The 19,922-nt window shown below is 42.0% G+C and overlaps 1 protein-coding gene across 7 annotated transcripts; it reads right to left on the reverse strand.

Moving 5' to 3' along the window:
• Window positions 1-5,472: 5,472 nt before the first annotated feature.
• LOC311122971 (uncharacterized protein) lies at window positions 5,473-19,394 on the reverse strand. Of its 7 annotated transcripts, none has more exons than XM_084158123.1 (21): window positions 19,315-19,394; window positions 18,436-18,497; window positions 17,873-17,896; window positions 17,354-17,419; window positions 17,204-17,245; window positions 17,008-17,046; window positions 15,304-15,339; window positions 15,144-15,197; window positions 14,333-14,371; window positions 12,628-12,675; window positions 11,783-12,064; window positions 10,417-10,494; window positions 10,247-10,306; window positions 8,131-9,300; window positions 7,900-7,944; window positions 7,690-7,740; window positions 7,515-7,568; window positions 7,363-7,422; window positions 6,883-6,948; window positions 6,388-6,469; window positions 5,473-6,285 (listed from the first exon to the last, which is right to left on the reverse strand). In XM_084158123.1, the coding sequence occupies exons 1-20, from the start codon at window positions 19,323-19,325 to the stop codon at window positions 6,441-6,443; spliced, it is 2,316 nt and encodes a 771-aa protein (XP_084014249.1). In that variant the 5' UTR covers window positions 19,326-19,394; the 3' UTR covers window positions 5,473-6,285; window positions 6,388-6,440. The 7 variants fall into 7 exon arrangements, with proteins under 7 accessions (XP_084014249.1, XP_084014248.1, XP_084014251.1 ...); XM_084158122.1 differs by having other exon boundaries at window positions 14,333-14,377; XM_084158125.1 differs by lacking the exon at window positions 10,247-10,306.
• Window positions 19,395-19,922: the final 528 nt, after the last annotated feature.

Genomic DNA, 19,922 nt, shown 5'->3' on the forward strand with positions numbered 1-19,922 from the left:
CTCTGTGATCATGGTTTAGGCTAGTTGATGTTGGTAATGCTTTATGCTCCATTCCCATTAGTTGTGCTATGTTTCAAGGCCCAAGATCCAATGTTTCAAGAGCTAGATCCATGTCCCACTTCAACCCCCCACCAACCCCCCAACCAATATACCATGGCTAATGGCTGTATCCAGGTACTCCACGTTGCGTTGCGCTAAGAACAGCCCTTAACCATGGTATATTGGCCATATAACACAACCCCCGAGGTGCCTTTTGCTATTATAAAATGGTTACCAAAGTAATTAGAACAGTAAAAAAAAAAAAAGGGGTCATATCCGTGGTATATGGTCTGATATACCAGGGCTTTCAGCCAATCAGCATTCAGGGCTCAAACCACCCAGTTTATAATTAAGCAATAAGGCACGAGGGGGTTTGGTATATGGTCAATATATCATGGCTAAGGGCTGTTCTTATGCACGACTCAACGCGGATTGCCTAGATACAGCACTTAGCCGTGGTATATTGGCCACATACCACAAACCCCCGAGGTGCCTTATTGCTATTATAAACTGGTTACCAATGTAATTTGAGCAGTAAAAATAAATGTTTTGTCATACCCGTGGTATACGGTCTGATATACCACGGCGTTCAGACAATCAGCATTCAGGGCTCAAACCACCCAGTTTAGAATAGTTATTACACCGCTGTTTAGTCCCTCCTCTATCTGCCAACTAGAATAGTACAATAAACCCAATGGTGTCCAGAGAGCCACTGTTAATTCAGCCCCCTTCTCCAGTATTGGGTGATTGCATTCCTGCTGAGCTTGCCAATTCGCATCAGTCCCAGCCCAGGTCAGCGCCAGCCGATTGACTGTTTTACGCTGTCATTAATATCTCGAGGCTCAGAGACTTATTGGTTTAATAAATTATTCCTGATAAACTGGATAAATATATATTTCATAACAAAAGTAATTACCTCTGCCATTAAAACAGACCATTGTTGTACACTGAAATATAAGACCAACTATTCCCCTGATCAACCCAATAACTTTGTTTGTTAACTCTATAGACACTTTTGCATTAATTCATCAATTTTTTATATAATGGCCCCGTTACTTGAATTGTTGATTTAGCAACAACCGTGACTTGACTTTTGCTAATTCAAGTCAATTTGGGACATTTTCAATGTAGTACACATGTAGTTCTAGTAGCCAGTTCTTATGTTCCAGTTGTTCAGTAGCCAACTGAACAGAACCAGCACCATGGCAGGCTGACCCCCCACCCCTTCAACCTCTGCAGCAATGCTGGCAGCACTCATACGTCGATTTCCCAAAGACAACCTCTGGATATGACGCTGAGCACGTGCACTCAACTTTTTTGGTCGACCATGGCGAGGCCTGTTCTGAGTAGAACCTGCCCTGTTAAACCGCTGTATGGTCTTGGCCACCGTGCTGCAGCTCAGTTTCAGGGTCTTGGCAATCTTCTTATAGCCCAGGCCATCTTTATGAAGAGCAACAATTATTTTTTTTCAGATCCTCAGAGAGTTCTTTGCCATGAGGTGCCATGTTGAACTTCCAGTGACCAGTATGAGGGAGTGTGAGAGCGATGACACCAAATGTAACACACCTGCTCCCCATTCACACCTGAGACCTTGTAACACTAATGAGTCACATGACACCGGGGAGGGAAAATGGCTAATTGGGCCCAATTTTGACATTTTCACTTAGGGGTGTACTCACTTTTGTTGCCAGCGGTTTAGACATGAATGGCTGTGTGTTTAGTTATTTTGAGGGGACAGTAAATTTACACTGTTATACAAGCTGTACACTCACTACTTTACATTGTTGCAAAGAGTCATTTCATCAGTGTTGTCACATGAAAAGATATACTCAAATATTTACAAAAATGTGAGGGGTGTACTCACTTTTGTGAGATACTGTGTGTGTATATATATATATATACACATTCATATACTTTTAAAAAATATATTTCCCTTTATTACTTTCCAACCCCACCACCCCTTCCCTAATTGGAGTAAACTAGTGAACAACAATGCTTAGGCCTCTACTTCCAGCTTATACAGTGAGGGAAAAAAGTATTTGATCCCCTGCTGATTTTGTACGTTTGCCCAATGACAAAGAAATGATCAGTCTATAATTTTAATGGTAGGTTTATTTGAACAGTGAGAGACAGAATAACAACAACAAAATCCAGAAAAACACATGTCAAAAATGTTATAAATTGATTTGCATTTTAATGAGGGAAATAAGTATTTGACCCCCTCTCAATCAGAAAGATTTCTGGCTCCCAGGTGTCTTTTATACAGGTAACGAGCTGAGATTAGGAGCACACTCTTAAAGGCAGTGCTCCTAATCTCAGTTTGTTATTTGTATAAAAGACACCTGTCCAGAGAAGCAATCAATCAATCAGATTCCAAACTCTCCACCATGGCCAAGACCAAAGAGCTCTCCAAGGATGTCAGGGACAAGATTGTAGACCTACACAAGGCTGGAATGGGCTACAAGACCATCGCCAAGCAGCTTGGTGAGAAGGTGACAACAGTTGGTGCGATTATTCGCAAATGGAAGAAACACAAAAGAACTGTCAATCTCCCTCGGCCTGGGGCTCCATGCAAGATCTCACCTTGTGGAGTTGCAATGATCATGAGAACGGTGAGGAATCATCCCAGAACTACACGGGAGGATCTTGTCAATGATCTCAAGGCAGCTGGGACCATAGTCACCAAGAAAACAATTGGTAACACATTATGCCGTGAAGGACTGAAATCCTGCAGCGCCCGCAAGGTCCCCCTGCTCAAGAAAGCACATATACATGCCCGTCTGAAGTTTGCCAATGAACATCTGAATGATTCAGAGGAGAACTGGGTGAAAGTGTTGTGGTCAGATGAGACCAAAATGGAGCTCTTTGGCATCAACTCAACTCGCCGTGTTTGGAGGTGGAGAAATGCTGCCTATGACCCCAAGAACACCATCCCCACCGTCAAACATGGAGGTGGAAACATTATGCTTTGGGGGTGTTTTTCTGCTAAGGGGACAGGACAACTTCACCGCATCAAAGGGACGATGGACGGGGCCATGTACCGTCAAATCTTGCGTGAGAACCTCCTTCCCTCAGCCAGGGCATTGAAAATGGGTCGTGGATGGGTATTCCAGCATGACAATGACCCAAAACACACGGCCAAGGCAACAAAGGAGTGGCTCAAGAAGAAGCACATTAAGGTCCTGGAGTGGCCTAGCCAGTCTCCAGACCTTAATCCCATAGAAAATCTGTGGAGGGAGCTGAAGGTTCGAGTTGCCAAACGTCAGCCTCGAAACCTTAATGACTTGGAGAAGATCTGCAAAGAAGAGTGGGACAAAATCTCTCCTGAGATGTGTGCAAACCTGGTGGCCAACTACAAGAAACGTCTGACCTCTGTGATTGCCAACAAGGGTTTTGCCACCAAGTACTAAGTCATGTTTCGCAGAGGGGTCAAATTCCCTCATTAAAATGCAAATCAATTTATAACATTTTTGACATGTGTTTTTCTGGATTTTTTTGTTGTTATTCTGTCTCTCGCTGTTCAAATAAACCTACCATTAAAATTATAGACTGATCATTTCTTTGTCAGTGGGCAAACATACAAAATCAGCAGGGGATCAAATACTTTTTTCCCTTACTGTACATACTATAAACATTTTATTGACACAGTCAATTTTACAATAATTCTATTTTGTTCGTTTTTTCTCCTGAACTTCCTCAACCTCTCCGATCATTTTCATGATGTCAATCCGGTTTGCTTCTATATGCCATATCTTTCTAACTGTGCTCTTTCACAAAAGCTCTCAACCTATAACCTATATACTTATTTTGGACACAGTATGCTTACATTATTAGTTATCTTGTTGTTATTAGTTGTTGTTATTAGTCCCATCTTTCAACTCCATTCAACACCACCCATCTATCTCTTAACACCATCCATATTGGATTTCTATTTGCCATATATTTTTCAACTGTACTGTGATGTTTTACAAAAGTTCTGATTATTTCTATTCCCATTGTTTCTACAGATTGTAAATTGAAAATAAACATTTTTGCCAAAAGTATTATTATATTATTGATCGATTAACTATTACTTTTCAGATCACCCAGTAATGCTATCTGCAGGGTTAGCTCCAGGTAAATATTGCAATTATTTAGCCATTCCTGGACCTGTGTCCAAAAACAAGCTACAAATGGACAGTACCAAAACAAATGATCTAATGATTCTGTCTCTTCGCAGCAAAATCTGCAGAGCTGGGATTTATAAACATAAATATAAATATAAATAGCATTCTATTGGTAGCATGAATTTTATATAATCATTTAAATCGAAAAATTATATGTTTTGAATCCGGCGTCGTTTTGCGTATCAGTTCATAAACACTATGCCATGGGATCGGTACGTCAAAAATCTCTTCCCAACTATTTTGCAATCTATATGGGACGGCTGTCAATCCTTTGGTCCTTAAATGAAACTGGTATACTTTTTTATTTATCACAGTTTTCTTTAACCAATTATGTTTTTTAATGCAAGGCCGACAGACAAGTTCCTTACTTTTTCCCCCTTCCGCTTTCCTCTTCCATTTTTGCGGTAATGCTGCAATTATTTGGTTGTAATTTTGGGTAGAGCAGACTTAGCTAGATCCATGTCCCACCTCCCCCCCACCACCTCATGTGACTGCTAGACTCCTTGGGCTGAGACAATAGGTTCCTGTTGTGGGCTGAATGTGGCCTTGGAGCCAAGTTTTGGTAACGGCCGAGATTAGAGGGCTGTTGGATTGATCCAGCATCGCCATCAAACGTTAAGCAGTGCAGATGTAGTCTGTCTTTACAGGCGTATTCCCCATTGGACGCTCCAGCGCCAGCACACTGTTTCATCAACCAGCCCTCCACTCAGGTTAGAGGTGACCAGCCAATCACACGGAGGGAAATGAGTAGCCTTCTACTTCGTCTTCTGGCAGGGCACCGACCCTTTGTTCTGAGCTGTTTGGAGCCTTTTGTCTTTGGTTCACTTCCCCTCTCCTCCTCTTCCTCTCCTCCGTTTCCTTCTCCTCCTCTTCCTCCTCCTCTTCCTCCATCTCCATTCAGCCTGGGTCCTGTCTGGACCACCAGGTTTAGTTTATTTGTAATGTGAGAAGACCCCCAGGCTTCAGGGGCCCGTTGGAGGAGCCATGTGGTAACTTATAGGGATACTTCAGGATTTTGGCAATGAGCCCTTTATCTAATTTTGAACTCATGGATGACATTTTTATGTCTCTGCGTGCAGTTTGAAGGAAGTTGCTAACTAGCGCTAGCCTAATTGCTAACTAGCGTTAGCAGAATGTGTGGAAGTCTATGGGTTTCACTGTGCTAACACTAGTTAGCATTGGCTCACAAAACTACCTCTAACTTCCTTCATAATGGACACAGAGACATCAGCACATCCTTTTCATACCCCAAAAACCTGCCAAATATAACTTCTCTTGACAACTCAATCTTTATTAGATTTTCCCCTTGTGTGCATACAGTATTGAAATGAAATTCTCATTATGTCTACACATTTGTTATCTTACCATTTTTCCAACCAATGTAGATTATACCTAATCAAAGACATTGTATGTACACTTCGTTTTGTATAAAGGACCTTATGTTTCTCATAACTTAAAAAAACAAATGTTGAACTGAGAGTCAGTTGGAATTCTTTTTCAAATGTAGCGTTATCAAATGTAGCGTTATCAAATGTAGCGTTATCGGTTAGAAGGACAAAATGCCAATTGTGCTTTCTGTCAAGGACTGAGACAGCAATGCATCATATGAAAGCAAGAGAAAAACAGTAGAAACCCACAACCTGCAGAAACCTAGCAAACCTACAATGACTGAATGCTATTTTATAAACAATGTTTTTCTCAAGGGCATTGTAAGGGAATATAGTGACCATTTTATCAACACGCTAGTTGTTAAGACAGGGGTGTAACTTGTATAATGATGATGTCACAACTTAAACATACTGTCTTTAACAAAAACAAAGTTGAAAAAATATATATTCTCCTTGATCAAATATTAAACTACCCTTGAGATGCCAAAAAACAACAATGCAGTCAAAAAAGTGGGAAAAAATGTAATGTACACCAAAACAGTAGAATCATTGAATTGTATCCCTGTAGACACCTTCACCATTTTGAGTTGCAAAAGAGGATTAAGGAACTTAAGGAACGTAAGTTTTTTAAATGCTGTTTGTTGTCATGACTGCAGGAGGACTTGTTTTCTGTGGGATTCACCATGATGGGACTGCAATGAAAAGAGATGGAATTAAGTGAAAACAAATATTCAATGTACAGGATACCTCTCCTCTCATAGTAAGTACAAATCAATGGATATGGCTTTAGTTACCTATCAAACTGTCTGATTCCATCCACAGCATCCTGTGGGCTCAACCCACAGGGCTAAGATTGGGCTGCCAGGGCATCAGCGCCTGTAATCCAAATGAGATATACAGTACATGGAAATAAATAGAATCTGACCGCATCATACAGTACAATGGATTACCTCCATCTCTCTCTATGTCAGAGAGCGACAGACGGGTTAAATACGTCTGTAACGGATATAAAATGTACGCAAGTAAAATGTCTGCACACATGACTGTAAGTCAAATCAAATCAAATGTTATTTGTCACATGCGCCGAATACAACAGGTGTAGACCTTACCGTGAAATGCTTACTTACAAGCCCTTAACCAATAATGCAGTTACCGAGTCAATGTGCAGGGGTACAGGTTAGACTAGGTAATTGAAGTCGCTTTGGAAAATAAGTGTCTGCTAAATTGCATATATTATTATGATATGTGCTGACGTGACATGGTGTGTCACAGTGTTCTGCTGACATTACCCTGGGAGGCACCCTGTGTCATGTCATCCTGTTGGTCTGGTTGGTCCAGAACATCAGCAGGAACAGCTGAGGGAGAAAAGGATGTTCATTCCAATCCACACTGTTCCCAGTGAAGCTCTGTTATGTGTTCCCAGTATGCTGGTTTATATATTTTTTAACTTTCTGTCGTGTTGTTCTCTTCCTCATACTTGTCATTGTACCTCATGTATTTGGAAAAATTAGTCAGATAACTCCCTGCACAGTGCTAAGAGTGTGTGTGTATGTGTGTGTGTGTGTGCATAGTGTTGTGAGCTATTATCTCTGTTCAAACAAACAGACATCTGATCAGAAAGATCACAAGGAAAAAATAGGTGTTTACTTTATGGTACGTTGACTGGTGCACACAAATGTACTGTTTCTTCCCCTGGTCGAGGAAGCCTTAGAATGGTTGGGCCTTTCATTGGTAACTACCCCAAGAAGTAAGTCAGTTTTGGGCCTTACCTTCTGAATCTGGAGCCATTGATTCTGGCCCATCCATCTCATCATCATCCATATCGTCATCTGAGGAAAGAAACACGAAACAGCCTTTATTTTACTATTTCAATTACTCAAATGTCAACATTTGTTTGTATGGCTTTGACTCTGAAGCAAACCTTTCGCCATGGACTCTGACGCATCCTTGGAATCCTCGTCGGTCTCATCCTCATCTAAAGACCAGATTAATATATATGATGTTGAGCCACAATAATGAATTAGAAGGTTACAACAGCTAAAGACCAAGCCATTTGAAAGCCCAGGTGATATGATTCAGGATCAGAGGAAACAAACCTTTGTGTGAATCTGCGCCTGGCTCTGCATCAGATTCAGACGTGTCATCCTCTGGAGTTCATGAAAAGAAAATGTGCATGACATCAATAAATAGTATGAAATGATGGAACGTTTGATATAAACGACTCCAGTCTCTTTGATTCAGTACTGCATGTATTAGCTGATACACAAGCAAGGGGATCAAATGACACGCAAGATAGAGAGACATACCAGAGGCATCCTTGTCCATGTCATCTTCGTCAGCATCGTCAGAATCTGTTTCAGAAAGCAGTGTTTCAGTTACCACAAAATGATACCATTACCACTCACAATGTAATACTTAGTGCCATGGCATTTTACAGGGAATCGCATATGTACTTTTTATTATAAGCAGTTGTTCCGGCCCCGTTACTTGGCCTAATTATTAGCTACATTTCTATGGTTTTGTAGTGGTAACCGCACCTTCGGGCTCCTTCATTTTGCTATCATCAGTGTCCTCTGGCTGGGCTTCAGTGTCCTCTTCACTGTCATCCTCTTGTGGTTTAGGGGCATCACTGGTCCCAAAGTCCTCCTCGCTGTTAGAGTCTGCTTCAGCCTCAGTCTCATCCTCACTCTCATCCTCACTGTCATCCTTACTCTCATCCTCACTGTCATCCTTACTCTCCTCCTCACTGTCATCCTTACTCTCCTCCTTACTGTCGGCCTCTGTTGTTTCTAGGTTCCTCTCCGCATTCAGCTCCCCCTCCTCCTTTGACTCCAGCTCCTGTGGAGGCTCAAAGTCTTGACTCCCTACAGGGCTTCCCTCCTCGATGCTGTCTTCAGGGCTGGCCTGCTGTTTCCCCACGTCACCTCCCTCCTTCATGTCCATTTCCTGCTGCTCTGGTTCCTCCTCCGAGACCTGGGCTTCCGCTTCGCTGCTGTCTTTGCTGTCGTCTGAGCTGCTGTCTTTGCTGTCATCTTTGCTGCTGTCGTCTGAGCTGCTGTCTTTGCTGTCGTCTGAGCTGCTGTCTTTGCTGTCATCTGAGCTGCTGTCTTTGCTGTCATCTGAGCTGCTGTCTTTGCTGTCATCTGAGCTGCTGTCTTTGCTGTCATCTGAGCTGCTGTCTTTACTGTCGTCTGAGCTGCTGTCTTTACTGTCGTCTTTGTCTGGCTTGTCGTTTTCTTCTGAGGTGTCCTGTTGGCTCTCGCTGTCCTTTTCTTCTATTTCCTGCTGCTCTGGTTCCTCCTCCGGGACCCGGGCCTCTTCTTTGCTGTCGTCTTCACTGCTGTCTTTGCTGCTGTCTTTGCTGTCGTCTTCGCTGCTGTCTTTGCTGCTGTCTTTGCTGTCGTCTTCGCTGCTGTCTTTGCTGTCGTCTTTGCTGTCGTCTTCGCTGCTGTCTTTGCTGTCGTCTTCGCTGCTGTCTTTGCTGTCGTCTTCGCTGCTGTCTTTGCTGTTGTCTGTGCTATCTTTCTTGTCGTCTTTGTCTGGCTTGTCATCCTCAGTGTCTGAGTCTGCGTCATCTTGTTTGCTGTCGCTGTCCGCCGCTTCCTCTGTCTCTGTATCTTCTGCACTGTCTTTCTCTTCTGCAGGGGCCTTACCATGTAGTTCAATGTCCTTATCCTCATCACTGTCATCTTTGTCTGTGGCAGCATCTGCAGAAAAGTGACAGTGTTTAGACATCCTGGTAATGAATTATTATGGTATATGACGTAGAATATGTAGTTCTGAACCAAGTGAGAACAAGAGAGGTCATAGTACTGAGCCCTGGGGGACACCAGTAGAGAGAACAAGGGAGGTCATAGTACTGAGCCCTGGGGGACACCAGTAGAGAGAACAAGGGAGGTCGTAGTTCTGAGCCCTGGGTGACACCAGTAGAGAGAACAAGGGAGGTCGTTGTACTGAGCCCTGGGGGACACCAGTAGAGAGAACAAGAGAGGTCGTAGTACTGAGCCCTGGGGGACACCAGTAGAGAGAACAAGGGAGGTCGTAGTACTGAGCCCTGGGGGACACCAGTAGAGAGAACAAGAGAGGTCGTAGTACTGAGCCCTGGGGGACACCAGTAGAGAGAACAAGGGAGGTCGTAGTACTGAGCCCTGGGGGACACCAGTAGAGAGAACAAGGGAGGTCGTAGTACTGAGCCCTGGGTGACACCAGTAGAGAGAACAAGGGAGGTCGTAGTACTGAGCCCTGGGGGACACCAGTAGAGAGAACAAGGGAGGTCGTAGTACTGAGCCCTGGGGGACACCAGTAGAGAGAACAAGGGAGGTCGTAGTACTGAGCCCTGGGTGACACCAGTAGAGAGAACAAGAGAGGTTGTAGTACTGAGCCCTGGGGGACACCAGTAGAGAGAACAAGAGAGGTTGTAGTACTGAGCCCTGGGGGACACCAGTAGAGAGAACAAGGGAGGTCGTAGTACTGAGCCCTGGGTGACACCAGTAGAGAGAACAAGGGAGGTCGTAGTACTGAGCCCTGGGGGACACCAGTAGAGAGAACAAGGGAGGTCGTAGTACTGAGCCCTGGGGGACACCAGTAGAGAGACCTTCCCCATCATGACCTTTTGTGGGTGAGAGACACGCAACCTTGAATGAGCAGACTCACCTGCAGAGTCGTTATCTAATGTTTCTTCTTCATATGCAGGATCCTTCCCATCTGCATCCTCTTGAGGTGAAGAAAAAAACTGGTTTATGACCAACTGAAGGGTAGAACGGCTCAAAATGACAGTTTCCCAGACAATTAATATCCAGTTCAGAAGTTTCAATGAAACACACCTGAGTCACTCTTTTCGTCACTCTTGTCATCATCTTTGTCTGTCTCTGTGGCCTCATCCGTGTCATCGCTGGTCACGTCTACAATCACACATGATTTATGTCATCAAACCGTCGTAACCTATTATTTGATGTCTTTGAATTGCCAATGAACCTGTCTAGTACAACATTGCAATGAAAACCTTGATGTTGTTCTTCACCTTGAAAAGAAACACAAAGTTGATTGTGTGTTTTATTATGAGTACCTAATCATGTTGTCATTAGACAGGGTCATGTATTGTCTACTTATCAATGCTTTGAGGGGAGGATATACAGTATTAATGGCGGTATTTACAGAATCGTCCCTGTCCCAGACCTATTCCTCTGTGACGATCTAGTTCTTCACTACCAAACAAAGGAACTTTTTTACTGGCAGCACTTCCTATTGAAAGTACTGTGAAGATAACTGTGTTTTGCCTTCCTCTGCAAGCAGTTCACTTTTTTTTTGTCATTTAGCAGACGCTCTTATCCAGAGCGACTTACAGTTAGTGAGTGCATACCTTTATTTTTATTTTTTTTCATACCCCCCGTGGGAATCGAACCCACAACCCTGGCGTTGCAAACGCCATGCTCTACCAACTGCGCTACATCCCTCCCCTACCCTGGACGACGCTGGGCCAATTGTGCACTGCCCCATGGCTCTCCCGGTTGTGGCCGGCTACGACAGAGCCTGGATTCGAACGAGGATCTCTAGTGGCACAGCTAGCACTGCGATGCAGTGCCTTAGACCACTGCGCCACTCGGGAGATACCGAGTGAGATACCGCAGTTCACCTGCCTCATGTTATGATGAGTGTATGTCGGGGGGCCAGTATAAAAAAATATGTATTCACTAACTGTAAGTCGCTCTGGATAAGAGCGTCTGCTAAATGACTAAAATGTAAATGTAAATGTAAATGTATGTCAGAATCCAAGTATTTATTTTTGTAGTTACAGAATCCAAGTATTTTGTCCCTTACCTTCAGAGGCATCATCTGACTCTGTTTCATCTTTATCGTAATCTAATGCAGTTTCCCAACTCCAGTCCTCCAGTACCCCCAACAGCACCCAATTTTGTTGTAGCCCCAGACAAGCACACCTGATTCAACGTGTCAACTAATCCTCAAGACCTCAATGAGTTGAATCAATGTGTGCTGTTGGGGGTACTGATCTGATGGACAAAGGAAAATAGTCTTAGACGTGTATCTCCAACTTTAATGTTGTGCACTTTTCCACGTCATACTGTCCTCATACCTTTGGCATCTTTTTCATCTGTCTTTATCTTCACCAGCAGCAATGTACTTTAATGTACATATTTTGGGGGTTGGAATCAGTCTGTTTTTAACACTTACCTGTGGAGTCACGTTCTGGAGACTCTGTGGAGTCACTTTCTGGAGACTCTGTGGAGTCACGTTCTGGAGACTCTGTGGAGTCACGTTCTGGAGACTCTGTGGAGTCACGTTCTGGAGACTCTGTGGAGTCACTTTCTGGAGACTCTGTGGAGTCACGTTCTGGAGACTCTGTGGAGTCACGTTCTGGAGACTCTGTGGAGTCACGTTCTGGAGACTCTGTGGTGTCACGTTCTGGAGACTCTGTGGAGTCACTTTCTGGAGACTTATCCACATCTGCTGATTCTGAAATCATAATTTAAAGCAACATAGATGTATTATATATCAATTTGTAAGTCGCTCTGGATAAGAGCGTCTGCTAAATGACGTAAATGTAAATGTAAATAAGTCTGCCTGTTGATGTTTGTAGCAATGTTTGTTACACTGACGGTGTTTGTTACAGTGATAATGATAGTATGTTCTGATGATCTGTGAAGTCAGAGCTTGGTTATTGCGCAAGGAATTCAGAGAGAAACGTTTTTCCCCAAAACATCTGATGACACCCCTGCTGACACCCCTGCTGACACCCCTGCTGACACCCCTGCTGACACCCCTGCTGATGCCTTCTCACTGTCATCAGCATCATCTGTATCTGTGCTGAAGAGAGACTAAATGACTGAAAAGTCAAACAATTGATGGGTGTTTTCTAACGGGTCCATGTGTTAATGTGGTCGTTTTAGGGCTGCATCCCAAATGCCATCTGTTGATTGAGTCAAAATTATAATTCACATCGATGAATGGTTTGAAGGTTTAGCCTCAGTGGTTGTGAAGACTGCTGTTGCTTTATGTGCTGCAATGTGTGCCCTCACCTTTTCTATTAGAAGAGTCAAAGGTCTCTGCCAAAGGCTCAGAGGCATCTGAAAAACAGATCATGTTTGATTATATACTGAATATACTGACAGTCATCATTTTCAAGTTTCAAGTTTTATTAGTCGTATGTACGGGACTATACACATGGTATGCACTGTCCAATTAGATGCTTACTTGCAGGTTCCTTCTCTACAATGCAACAACAATAAGAAATAATCAAATATAAGAATATGAACATAAAGTAACTGGCTCAGTAGAATATAATAGATATTTTAGCATAGAATGCCTTCAGAAGGTATTCACATCCCTTTACTTTTTCCACATTTTGTTGTGTTACAGCCTGACTTTAAAATGGATTAAATTGAGATTTTGTGTCACTGATCTACACACAATACCCCATAATGTCAAAGTGGAATTGTATTTGTAGAAAAATGTCTAAATGAATAAAAAATGTAAAGCTGAAATGTCTTGAGTCAATAAGTATTCAACCCCTTTGTTATGGCAAGCCTAAATAAGTTCAGGAGTAGAAATGTGCTTAACATATCGCAAAATAAGTGGCATGGACTCATTCCGTGTTCAATAATAGTGGTTAACATGATTTTTGAATGAATACCCCATCTCTGTATCCCACACATACAAGTATCTGTAAGGTCCCTCAATCGAGTAGTGAATTTCAAACACAGATTCAACCACAAAGACCAGGGAGGTTTTACAATGCCTCGCAAAAAATGGCACAGATTGGTAGATTCGTTAAAAAAAAGTTGAACTGAATACCCCTTTGAGCATGGCGAAGTTATTAATTACACTTTGGATGATGTACTAAAACACACGCAGTCACTACAAAGATACAGGCGTCCTTCCTAACTCAGTTGCCGGAGAGGAAGGAAACCACTCAGGGATTTCACCATGAGGCCAATGGTGATTTTAAAACAGTTACAGGGTTTAATGGTTGTGATATGAGAAAACTGAGGATGGTTCAACAACATTGTAGTTACGCCACAATACTAACCTAAATATTGTACAATTCAGGTGTGCAAAGCTCTTAGAGACTTATCCAAAAAGACTCACAGGTGTAATCACCGCACTTCTATAAAGTATTGACTCAGGCGTGCGAATACTTATGCAAATGAGAAATGTGTGTATTTCATTTTCAATATATTTACAAACATTTCTAAAAACATGTTTTCACTTTGTCATTATGGGGTATTGGGTGTAGATGGGTGATATGTTTTATTTATTTAATCCATTTTGAATTCAGGCTGTAACACAACAACATTTGGAATAAGTCAAGGGGTATGAATACTTTCTGAAGGCACTGTAAGTATAATACAGAAAGGCACCATTTATAGTACAATATTTACACATGTATCAGGGAAGGGGGAATTGGAGGTCCAAGTGTCACCTTTTAACCCACCTCCACCCACATGACCTTAGCCATTTGGACTCTGTGTGTAGCTAGTAATGTAACAGCATTTCTGTATCATTATATTACTATGTATGATGATAACTACCAGTTTGTATGATGTATGATAACTCTAGAAGAATTTGTGTTTCACTTTGTATCTTTGTTTTGACTAAAGTAATTGTTGTGCTCAGCTGTGCTTAGTCTTTCTAAGGCTAAACGTAATTGTTGTACACAAAAGAACGAGGCAGCTGTGGCCTTGGGTGGCGAGAACATCTCTCAAAACATATCGCTTCACTCACCAGCTGCATCCGTTGTGTCTTGGCTGTCTGCTGCTTCAGCTGCATCTTAACATAACCACATTAATGTTATTGGAGGGCTGGAAAATAATGTATAGTTTCTTACCTTGTTATTGAACATGATTACACAACTATACAGCATTTCGGCCATCTTACTTGCTGCTGATTTGAACGGCGACTAAAATGTTTATTATATATTTTTTTGGACAATGGATGTGAGGCCAAAGTATGTCTCTCCCCACAGCTTTGTCCAATTCGGAGTAACTTGAAAGTGGACATGCAGATGCAGTATTTATATTTTTGTGCACTTCACGGCACAGAACAGCACGTCACAGCATGCCACACTTGCCTGGGAAAATAATATCTTACTGCACTGAATTGAAATAACAAATCCTCATCATCACCAGGGACTTTCACAGATTTTGACCAGCAGGTTAGCATTTTTCTTGTTCTGCAGAATCTTGTTTAGCAGAATCTTGCCCTGGAGGCAGCTCTGCAGAATGGTCACTAGCTGGCACAGCCACAAAGTCATAAAATCTGATTTTAAATCTAACCCTAACCTTAACCATAATGAAAACCCTAATGCCTAACCCTAACCTTAAATTAAGACCAACATTTTAGTTTTCATGAATTTTTACAATATAGCCAATTATGACTTTGCAGCTGGCCTATCTATGGGGAAATTGCTCAGTTCTGCCTCCAGGACAAGACTCATGACAATAAACGTCAACCTGCACATTCTTATCGAATGATTTCGATCTTTGACCATTATCTTTGACCTTTGACCTTTGTGTATTTTACTCCTAGGCCTCACCTGTGGCATCAGGGGCGTCAGGACTGCCTGTGGTTTCCACGCTGGTATCTCCATCTGGAAGACAAAAACGGGTGAGTTTGATGCTGCTACAACTGTAATTATCAGGAGATCCCCAGTAGTCAGTGTGTTTCATTTCCATTCAAATGAATTGGTGACTCACTGTTTGTGTCTGTGGATGTATCACTGCTTCTGGCATCTGATAAATGAAGAACAAAACATTGGGTGAGTTGGAATTAGATGTCTGGCCATTGAACTTGTTTTAGCCATGAATATTCAGTAATAAAATTGATCTGGACAAGATCACTGTTACATATATTTTTTTCTTGGTAAATGGTTTTATGGCATAACGAGATTTGGGGAATTGGGGAACCTGGTTTTTGGCAAGCCATGATATACCTTTGGCTTGGATTTGAGACCCCTTTGATTTATTCTGTTAACTGTCAGTGTGATCTGTTGTAATTCCTTTTTATCTGTAGTCTACAGATTGAGGGGATTTCATCAACTCTAAGTCAACTACTCTGCCACAATCTGATCATCCCCGAGTAAAGCCATCATTAGTCAAACATAGATAGTTGAACATTTGCCCATTTCCCACATTGATTCCTTACTGTTCGGGCTTCGACAAGTACAAGGTAACGAGAAAGAGAGACTGCGCAGTACTGCTTTTCTATCTACGTTAGCTGTTGACAGCGCGTGTAGTTGTCAGCATGCTAACCTGGTTAGCTAGCTAGATTTGTTTGATGCTTACACATCATTTTTCCGAGTGCCAATATGGTTGGGTTCATATTGTAACTGGTATAGACAAACTGGTTGTGTTTTATTTGATCTGACATATTAGCGACCTGTCAACACTGCCTAACATAATATTAGCTAACCAGCTAGTAACTAGCTGCGTTAGTTGTGTGAATTCGAAAGCGCCCGCTTCAGCCCGGTGCAGAACATGCTGGCTAGCCTCGCATGCTGATTGGCTAAGGCTCATGCACAGCTAAGTACTGGCAGGCAGGAGGAATCAGTCTCTGTCTATTACAAAAATTGAATAGCACCGATGAGTTGATGGACCCTTGGTAGAGAGGAGAGTGATAACTGATAACTCCTGAAGGTCAAACGGTTGGTCATGCAAGGCTGTGCAAAAATATCTAAACCTTCAGCATGGCCCCACAGCAAATAGTCAGACTCTATTGTTGAGGTAGGACCCAGGAGCAGAGAAGAGAACCAGACGAGGAACCAGGGGTTTAGGAAAACATTTAAATACTTTACTGGGAAAACGTTCAACAGAAAGTACAAAGTAAAACTGGGAAAACAACAAACACTAAGACTCGATAACTACTCAGGAGACAACGCACACGGCAAACAAATCAAGCTTCTGCAAAGGGTAACAGAAAACACACCTCTTTTAAAAGGGAATCATAATTAGTAACAGAAAACACCTGAGTGTCATAATAGTCTCTAGGGCGGTCTCTGCGGCCCTCTGGTGACAGGTGGAACCATGACAATTTACTCATGTCTGGTCCAGAAAGCATTTGTCCAGCTATGTTTCAGAGGTGCTGTTGTTATAGTGTATTCATACATGTTTATGTGAGTATAGAGGAACTGTAATGTTGGATTCTCACATAAACATGTATGAATACACTATAACAACAGCACCCCTGAAACATAGCTAGACAAATGCTTTCTAGTTAAGTGTCTCCATGATAGTCTCATAGCAGGCCTATTTTGTCTGCTCACTAATTATGTGCTGTAATTTGGATAATTGTGGCTAATCAATTAGATGTGCGTTTTTTTACATTATACTCTGAGCTGCTCAACATGGGTTGTCTTTTTGAAGTGAACACACACTCACACACACACACACACACACACTGACCTGGTGCGTCTGTGGTATCAGCTGAGGAATCAACTGCACCTAAAAACAAATCAGCGTCATGATCAACAGCTCAGTTTTCATTCTCTCGTGTTGATTTCTTTGAGAGTTGAGTTGGTTCTACGTCATACACTCATCATACACTTCTTCCTTGATGGAAAGACAGATTCCCCCAGTCCTCAAACCCAGCCACTCATACCTCCAGCCAGCTCTTTACTAGAGTCAGTCCCATCTGTGGTCCCTGTGAACAACAGAGGATTTCTGTTCAGTTTCCGTCTGTATGAAATGGTACATACCTGGTGTGTTTAAGTAGAAATTAGGTAGGAGATACATTGGAGTCAGTACAAACCTGCAGAGTGTCCAGCTGCTGCTGCAACAACTGGGCTGCCAGTGGGGCCACTGCCATCTTTGGCACCTGAGACCAAAAAAGTATCATAGCACCCATTTTGTCAGTTGCCAATGATCACCCAGCTAAGCCAATGCCAAACTATAAAACGCAATATCTTAATGTATCCAATCATGCAACGCTCTAATGGTTTGATTTTAGCAGTGTTGAGGTTTCAGTCCAGTGTTTTGAAAATGAATGTAAATGAAATCAGAGGACAAAGCACATATCGGAAGCGATCCATATGTAACCTATGTGTGTAGGCTTCGACTGGAGTGTTTGTCAGTGTGGTTACCATTAAGGTACTCGAGCAAGGCAGCACAATGAATGGTGTCATTGTTCCATCATAAACAGTACTTCTGACTAAATACGAATACATTCATGTGTATACGCTACTTATAATTAACAAAGCTTATTAGCCTGTAATTTCCTAACTGTTGTGGTAATTATGAACGTCATGATAAAACACAAATTACACGTTACCTTCATTGTCTGCCTCTGTTCCATCTGCAAAGGAAAGATGCATAGGGGAGCATGATTAGTGGTTTGGGGATTTATCTTCATTTGAATACACCATACGTAAGGCCCACCCCACCCTACTTCTCTCTCTACCCCACATCAGGCACAGGAGAACAGACCTCTTTTGTGTCTCCACAGAGAGACCTGGGTTCTGATTACACTGCCGTTGTGGAGAAGCAGAGGATTCCCATTGTGATTCAATGGGATGGATGGAGGTTGCTGTATACATTTGCAAATGCCTCCTTAAACATTATGTAATGGTCAATTTGGTTGATATATTTGTTCACTTGATGTTTGTTGTGTAGCTTAGAGTAGTTTACAGTGGATAACTGGAAAGGTGAAGCATGTTTTGTGATTGCGTTGAACCTGAAATCAAACTAAAATGGAAACCATCGTCTCTAGACAACATCTTGTGCACCTATTATTAAAATTGACATTATTATTAAACTGTAGTTACTGACGGAAGTATTTTAAATTCACACACATTTATACGATTTACAAGAAGGTTTAATTTCATGTTTTCTTACCAGTAACAGGGGCTGAGAGAGCAAGACCAACCAAAGCAAAGATCAAAGGAACAGTCAACGTTCTGTTAGAATAAAGAACACAGAGATAGAACTGGTCACTACACTTTTAAAACAATCATTTAGTCAAACAGATATAACGACTTCTCCTAGAAGCCATATTAGGGTCATAGTGGCAGTGGAAAATGCAAAAAGGAGTATTTGAATGGAAGCAGGTAGGAGGAAATGTGTTTCCCCTGCTCATAGCATTATAATACATTTGAATATATGTACCTTGCAGCAAGGCAAGGTATCTTATGGATGTTCTCATGTTCAATATGTCTTATGGATAATGTTCATGAAACGTTAATCAATGATACGTTGGTACATTATGTACTTTCGTCTTTGTAATATAATGAAAAGTCAAATAAAGGATGATTATGAACTATTTTGACTTTAAAGGTAAAACATATTCTCAAATTCTGACTTCTCAAAAGCTTTTTAAATACTATTTAGAGTTCCATCACATTATCTCGTACCAGTATCATCATTGATATCAGTTGTGATGCTATTCTTATTGGAGTTTAGAAATTAACAAGAAAAAAGGACATCTGGAATAAAAACAAAATGACCCATACATTGCCAAGCTATTGCGATCCCACAGAAAATTCACACAAAAACAATGAATTCCACTGTTCCTCTCTCTCTATCATTGAAATACCCCCAGCTGGTGTAAACGTCTCCAGTTTCATTCTATAGGTAGACTTACTAATAACCTTCCTCAAAGAATACAGCTGTCCAAATATGTAAAACAGATTGTGTCATTTTAAAAGTTCCAGTACACACACGTAAGTGAAAACCAAATACCCAAAACAAGCTACCCTTGTGTTAGTGTTCACTTACCGTGACAGCATTGTGACGGGATAGTTTAGCCAGTGGGGCAACACTCAGGTGTCTCTATAGTTTCCAGTAGGTCTATAGTCTGGCTAGAGGGAGCCCAAGGGGTTTTATACTTTCACCACTCCCTCCGCTCCTAAGGGGCAGAGCCTGTGAGCCACAGAGTCACACTGACAGAGAACACACTGGAATGTTATTTGGCCTTAAACAGAGAGTAAACAGTAGCAGAATACCTGACCCCTGTGACTGACCCACAATTAAGGAAAGCTTTGACTATGTACAGACTCAGTGAGCATGGCCTTGCTATTGAGAGAGGCCGCTGTAGGCAGACCTGGCTCTCAAGAGAAGACAGGCTATGTGCACACTGCCCACAAAATGAGGTGGAAACTGAGCTGCACATCCTAACCTCCTGCCAAATGTATGACCATATTAGAATGACCTGTTCCCACAAGAAAATGGCAACCAGTGAAGAACAAACACCATTGTAAATACAACCCATATTTATGTTTATTTATTTTATCTTTCGTACTTTGCACATCATTACAACACTGTACATAGCCATAATATGACATTTGAAATGTCTATATTCATTTAAAACTTTTGTGAGTGTAATG

Source organism: Coregonus lavaretus (assembly GCF_964263955.1).
Source record: "Coregonus lavaretus genome assembly, chromosome: 3".
Lineage (NCBI taxonomy): Eukaryota > Metazoa > Chordata > Actinopteri > Salmoniformes > Salmonidae > Coregonus > Coregonus lavaretus.